Source organism: Nylanderia fulva, unplaced genomic scaffold (genome assembly GCF_048542155.1).
Source record: "Nylanderia fulva isolate GAGA-0341 unplaced genomic scaffold, ASM4854215v1 Scaffold149, whole genome shotgun sequence".
Lineage (NCBI taxonomy): Eukaryota > Metazoa > Arthropoda > Insecta > Hymenoptera > Formicidae > Nylanderia > Nylanderia fulva.
The window spans coordinates 96832-104035 of NW_028189719.1; the positions used below are offsets into that span (position 1 = coordinate 96832).

A 7204-nucleotide genomic window follows, 5' to 3' on the forward strand; every position below is an offset into this window, starting at 1 on the left:
TTTCTTCCCGGAGAGCGGTGGTATCCATGAAAATTTCCACTACGTTAAAAAAAAAAAAGGCTCCTTTGGGTACCCCCCGGCGGATCTCCTTTGTACGTCGGTACAATTTGGAGTACATCTCAGCCAGGTCCAATGGTGGGACCCCCGCGAGGATATGCGCCGCCATGGCGGATACGGTACGGTAACAGCGCGCGATCCTCTGTGCCGCGCGCCGCCCCATCTGCAGGAGGACTCTCCTATTGTGCGGCGACGCGCGAAGGTCGCGCGCCCACACCGGGGCCCCGTAAAGGGCCATGCTCCGTATCACGCCTAGGTATAGACGGCGCACCGCGTGCTTGGGACCCCCCTTATTGGGGAGCACTTGGCCCAACGCCAGAGATGCTCCCCATATACGGGGGGTCATTTCGTCGAGGTGGCTTTTAAATGCCCAAGAGCCATCCAGGAAGAGGCCGAGATATCGCATCTTGGCCCCTGTCCTGATATGAATGGTCTTACTTAGCCGGATCGTCGTCACCGGGCCTGGGACCCGCCGCCTAGGCGCATGGAACCATAACGCCTCGGTCTTACGCAGGTCCACCCGGAGTCCCAGATCGCGAATCCGCTTCACCAACTGTCGCGCTCTTACTTCGGCTCGAGAATGGGCCTCGAGCCAGTCCGCCCCCGTGGCCACTAGCAGTGTGTCGTCCGCGTAACACACCACCGTGACCCCCGTGGGCAGGACGGTCCGCAGGACCGCATTGTACCCTAGGTTCCACAAGGTAGGGCCCAGCATGGACCCCTGTGGAACCCCCGCAAAAACGGCCCTCCGACGCATCTCTCCCTCGCTGTCTGAGTATTCCACCCACCTGTCCTTTAGATAGGCGTCCAGTACCCGACGGAGATAGGGAGGCACCGCATGCTCGTGCAGCGCCTTCCTCTATCTTAGCCCATGGGAGGGTGTTAAACGCGTTCGCTATATCAAACGATATAGCTAGCGCAACACCCCTCCGGGCGACACAACTCTTCGTGAGGGACCTCACATGCTCGATAGCATCGATGGTCGAGCGTCCCTCACGGAAACCGTACTAGCACTCCGCCAGGTCTGGCCCTACGTGGGACAGGTGCTCGACGAGGCGATTGACGACTATTCTTTCGAACAATTTGCCCACCTCGTCGAGCAGACAGATCGGCCGATACGCCGAAGGCGAGTCCGCGGACCGTCCCTCCTTGTGGAGGAGCACTAGCTTAGCGCCCCTCCACTGCGGGGGGAACTCACCCCGGCTCAGGCATGCATTGAAGAGCCTCCTGAGCCGGTGACCGAGAGCGTTGCGCGCCACGACCCAGACTCGGCCATGAACGCCGTCTGGACCCGGAGCCGTGTCTTTGGCTCTCAGACGGCGCATGGCCTTGTTGAGTTCATCCTCCGTGACCCCCAGATCGTCCTCGGACCAGGATACGTCCTGGTCTTCTGGGCGAGGCCGCTCCTGCCCCTGAGTGCCAGGGAACAGGGTGTCGACGACCCCGCCCAAGAACTGGGGGTCTAAGGATTCCGTCACCGGGGGGGCTCATGCACGCAATTTCTTGCGTACAAGTTAGTACGGCCGCTCCCACTGGTCCTGGTCCAACGTGAGGATGAACTCCTCCCATGTCCGGAATTTTGCCTTACCGATGGCTCCCGAAAGAGCCTCGCGAGCATCGCGGTACTCTGCTCGGAGGGCCATCTCGGTCTCCGCAGGCATCCCCGCCCCGACTGCTACTCCGCCCTGGAATAGACGTCGTAGCTCCGCATACCGGTGGCGCGCCCGAAGGCACGCATTCCGGAGATCCTCGATCTCCGTACTCCACCAGTACACGGAACGCCGGTTTGGGGGTGCCGCTCCTGCCCTTGGCATGCACGCGTCCGAGATGTTTGTTGCAACATCCCGGAGCGCGGCAGCCTCCGACTCTGTATCCGGGCATGGGTCCTGGTCTGCGTCTGGGTCCCATACAGCGGCGGCGATGGCCGCTCGCAACGCGTCTCGGTCCAGGCGCTCCAGCGCCCATCTTGGTGAGCTGCTCGGGTGGGTGAGTCGAGGAGGTACCCTGCTGGACGGGAGACGCAGATCAAAGGTAATATACCTGTGATCGGACAGCGTCTCCTCGTCCATCACCTTCCACCCCGACATCGTGGCGGCGACATCAGGGGTCGCGAACGTTACGTCCACAATGGACGTCCCCTGAGCGCGGACGCACGTAGCTCGGAGCCGCGATTAAAAACGCGTAGCCCCGAGCCCTCCACCCAAGTCCGCAATATGCAGCCCCTTACACTGTCCTCGGGGCAACCCCAGTCCACCGACTTGGAGTTGAAGTCCCCGAGGACCAGGATCCTGGGGCTCCTGCACTGTGCTACAAAGGAGCGTATTGCACCCAGGATCCTCTTAAACACGGGCCGCTTGTGACGCGGACTTATGTAGCAGCTCACCACCGTGAGTTCCCCCTACCGAGCGGCTGCCCATTCTTCTCCCGCCGCAAGGCGCTCGAAGGATGTGCCGGGCAGCCGCAATGGGGCCAAGATCACCGCCGAGCCGCACCTGCTCGAGGCCGTAGACGGCGGAATCGAGTACGGCTCAGCGATAACTACAAGGTCAACCCTCCACCGCGCCGCACTGGCGACCAGAAGGTCTTGCGCAGCGGCGCAGTGGTTCAGGTTGGCCTGTATCACCTTAGTCGCAGTGGTGGTGGCGGACACATCCGCCATCATTTACGACCTTGGTGTCTTGGCCCCCGTGCCAGACTCTTTGTTGCGGGAGGTCCCCTTAGCAGGTGCCCCCCGTTTGTTGTCGCCCAAACTTATGAGCGTCCCCCCAGAAACCCCGCGACAGTGTCCCCGGTGGGATCTTTTCCTCCTCCATCCTTCCTCCGAGGAGCCGCCTTGGGTCCCTTCTGGGACGCGCCTCCTCCCTTCTTCTTCTGTTTGGGAGCGCAAGATGGTGCCCCCAAACGGTGACCAGCCGGCCTCCCCAGGTCCGTACATAATGGACACTGAGGGGTCGCTTCACACTTTGCGGCCGTATGGCCTGCGCCGCCGCAACGGTAGCAGCGCCCGCTCCTATCGACGGTGCTCGTGCACCGCTGTCTGGGGTGGCCTACCTCCAGGCAGCGGTAACATTGCAGGAGTCGAGTCTTCAGGACTTCGGCCCGCGCGAGCACCCAGCCGATTACCAGTTTGCGCCCGTCGGACGGCGCGGCGATTCGCCGGGCGGCCGCGAGCGGGGCCTGAACCCACAGGGTTCCCAAGCCCGAGGGGGCACGTCGAATGTCGCCGACGCGTATGTCCCCCTCGGGACATCCTCCCACCAAAGCAAGGGAGGAGATTACCTCCTCCTTGGTCACGTCGTCCGACAGTCCGGAGATCCGGATTTCGACTCGCTTGACCGGGCGGGCGACTTTTATGCCCGTCCCAGCAAGGGCCTCCGCCATGCGGGCGACCAACTGTTCCGCTTTGGCGGAACCACCTTCACCGGGGACCTCGAGTAGAAGTGCCCCGGTGGCGGCCTTCTTGGACCTGAGTCCGGTTAGGCCGAAATCGGCCAAATTAATGGCCGTCTTCGCAAGACTTATGGCCTTGTCCAGAGTGCACTCGCACCCCTCCGGCCTCGTCAGCGTGATCGCTGACGCCGGAGGGGTGCGAGGCAACTTTACCTTGGCCGCCTTCCGCGGCGCCTCGCCTTTCTGAGTCCCTTTCAGGGCTCTCTTCTGAGGAACCTGGGGGGCCTGGACGGACTTGGCCGCCGCGGACTTTGCCGCCTTGGCCGCTGCCCTCTTCTCTTTGCGGTCGACCACTTTGGACCATGCCTCCGCCATTTGTACCGGGGAGGTGTCCGCAGTGGCGGCCGCCGTGACAACCTTTGGCTGTTTGTTCGTAGGGGAATGTTCAACACTCCCCTTCTTCTTTTTAGCCGGCTGAGGGCCGAACTTGGGCGCCGGCAGAGTGTCGGATCTGGGCTTCGGTTGAGTGCCGGCCCCGGGTACGGAGGGGGTAGATCCCCGAGACTTAAGTCCCGACGGCCCCCTCCCCCCACCAAAACAACACCCCTCTTAACCCCAACACCCCCCACATCTCCCTCAATACCTTCCTTGTTGCCGCGAGAAGGCACTAAGACCTCCTCTTTCAGGACTCGGGGCTTTGGTCTGACTTCCGCCAAGACCTCTTGGCGGAATGCCCCGAGCTTCTTTTCCAGGAGCTCTTCTATCCTGACAAAGATATCTTTGCCAGGGTCGCTCCTCTCCTCCGTCCTCCTAACACCAGACTCCCGCAGCGGTGTGCGGGGAGCCGGCAAAGAGTGTTCCACCCCCTGTGGGGGGGAAGTCCCTAATCTTAGGACTTTCTGGTCTTCTTGGTCACCAAAATCCATCTTAGTGACCCTCTTCTCAGATACCGATTGTTTCGGTACCTTGAAGGTGACCTCCGAGGAAGAGTCCTCTTCGTCCATGACGTCGACTCGTCGTCTCTTGCCCCCCTTCTTCTTGCACTGGGGGAGCGGCGGTGGGTTGGAACCGTTTGGTCCTGATGGTTGTACCGCAACCTCCGGTAGAGCTGGATGGGCCCTATCCATCACTGTTCCCTTATGGGCCGTTGGATGGCCCAGGGTAGCCAAGACTTGGCCTGGCGTTGTGGAGCGTAAATGCTCCTTGTACGCCTCCACTGAGGCTTTGAGGCATTCGATTTGATTTCGGAGATGCTCATTCTCCAGCCTCAGTTTCGCGTTGTCGGCGCAAAGACCGTCCGCGTCGCCGGTCTCGAGGACACGACAGTGTAACTCGTCCGTTGTCTGTTTGACGTCTACCACGACGTCTTTCAAGCTACGGACAAACGTCCCCTTTAAATTACCCGATTTGCGAGCAACATCCTCCACCACCTCTATTGCTTCTTCAATGGATGAAGCCAGCTGCTCAACAGTAGAGAAGTGGGGGTCACTCCGCGATGATCGGAGCGTCAATCTCTCCTCCCTAGCCGACCTTGGTCGGTCGGATAGGGAGGCGAAAGAGGAGGATTTTGGCTTTCGCCTCAGCAACACACCCATACGGGCGGCTTCGGCTCGGATCTTCCTTTCATCGGCCTCCTCTTGCGCTAGCTTGCGCGCATAACGCATTTTGCGCAGTTCGTCGCGCGCCTTCCTTACGCCCGCGTATTTACCGGCAAGTGCCGGGTTTTTGAGCTTGCGCCCGCGCGGGTCCCTCGCTGTTGATGCCTCGTCCTCCGATGACCTGATGTCGACGGGCACCTCTCCTCCCTGAGTGTCATGGGAGGATGTTGGGGGCTCCATTGCCCCGTTGTCCGTGAGGGTGTTTGGCTCCGACTCTATCGAGCCGAAGATTTCCCCCACGGACAAGTAACCCAGGGTGGATACCAAGGAGCCGGGAGACATGTCTTTTCCCTAGTCCACCATCTTCTTCTCCGCGGCCTTCTTCGATGACTTGGGGCCGGGGCGATAATTCGCCACCGACGTCCCTGCTTCATCACCCGCCGCTGTCCTGTCCCCTATTTTATCTGCAATAGGGGTCACCTGTGCCTCGTTTTTGTGAGTTTTTGATCTGGTCTCCATTTTTACGATCCCACTTTCCCGTCACGGCTCCTGTCCCCCAGGGTATACCCCCACCGGCCAAGGGGTGCCCCGAAACATGACCGGCCACACCCCAAGGCCGGGCCCCGAGTTTCCCCCGAGGAGGGGACGTACGTCATTGGCCGGGGGGATACCGCACTCCGGCCCGACCCCGAGCCCCTTACACACCCGTGTGGGATTTGACGCCCACACGGGCTTTCAGGGGTCCAGCGCCTCCGACAACGCGGGCACCGTGACGGGCGGCGTCCACCCGGGGGGTCCCCACGGACGCTTTGGACAGGGTCGCCGCTCCCCGGCCCTCCCCTACACGCCGTGGCGACCAGCTATCCGTGTTACCCTTCATCGAAGGTTTTCGACGAGGGGGTGCGCCTCCTCGATCGGTCGGTTCGGAAGGGGAAACGGTCCCGACCGACCGGGGATATCCTACTCTCGCCGCCGGGCCCCGCCTCGGAAACGTCCGAGCGGCCCCGGCGGCAGGCGGCCGCGGCCCCCTCCGGGCTATGCCCCTTGGGTAACCCCTCCGGGTTATGCCCCTTGGGTAACCGCGGACTCGCCTTCTCCGCCATCCCTCGGCCCGGATTCGGAAACGTCCAAGCGGCCCGAGGATGGCAAGTCGCAGGGACGCTGGGACGAGAGCACGCTCTCCGACCAGCACCTTGCGACTTCCCTCTCGCCGTCGAGCCCCGCCTCGGAATATGTCCGAGCGGCCTCGACGGCCGACCCGCGTGGTTCCCTCCGGGCAGTGCCCTTTGGGTAAACCCTCCGGGCTGTACCCCTCGGGTGACCACTCGTGGCCGTCTCCGCCGACCCAGCCCTGCCTCGGAAATGTCCAAGCGGCCTGGGTGCGGCCTACCCCAGGGACGCAACCAGCACCCTAAAGCATCTCCCTGTCCTCGGGAACCGCTCCACGAGCGGGCCCCGAGGACCGATCGACATGGTCCCCTCCGGGCAAAGCCCCTTGGGACAACCCTCCCGGCAAAGCCCCTCAGGTGACCATGTCGATCCCTCCGCCGGCGCGACCCCCTCCGGGCAAAGCCCCTCGGGAAACCCTCCGGGCAGAGCCCCTCGGGTAATCGCGCGCGGCACCCTTCAATGCGGCCCCCGCCGCCGACGCCCACTCCCCCACCCCCCAAAGGGAACCCCGAAACGAGCCCCCCCCCAGAACGGAGGAGGGGGAAAACCCCGGACGGCAAAAGCCGCCTAACCGGCAAGCGTACCGGGTCACAGAGCATGGTGGAAAGGGAAGCGCCGAAGCGCCGTGCAGTCCCTTCTCCTAACGGTGCCATGCCACCGGGCGTTTGAATTCCAGGTCGCCATCCCTTACCACATACGAGCCGAAGCTCTAACGGGAAAGTGGGCCCCGTCTCCCTGGGGGGTGGAAATCTTCCACCCCCCGAAGGAGAGCCCCCAGAGACGGAGGGCATGCCCCCCGGACCGGGAGCAGTGTACCTCGAAAGATACGGACCACTCTTAGCACCCCTCGCAAGGCTATTCCCTTGCGAAGGGTGAGCCCCCCCACCACGCCAAGGTGGTGGTCCACGGGGGGGGACCATTCTCACTCCTTCACATCCCCCTCTCCACTCTCCCGTTTCCTTTAACCCCCCCTTTTTTTTGTGACGTTG

General features: G+C 62.5%; 1 protein-coding gene across 1 annotated transcript; it reads right to left on the bottom strand.

Annotated features, from left to right (window-relative positions):
- Positions 1 to 1064: 1064 nt before the first annotated feature.
- LOC146724106 (uncharacterized) lies at positions 1065 to 2716 on the bottom strand. Its single transcript, XM_085480423.1, has 4 exons — positions 2626 to 2716; positions 2285 to 2364; positions 1646 to 2195; positions 1065 to 1519 (listed from the first exon to the last, which is right to left on the bottom strand). The coding sequence occupies exons 1-4, from the start codon at positions 2714 to 2716 to the stop codon at positions 1065 to 1067; spliced, it is 1176 nt and encodes a 391-aa protein (XP_085336549.1).
- Positions 2717 to 7204: the final 4488 nt, after the last annotated feature.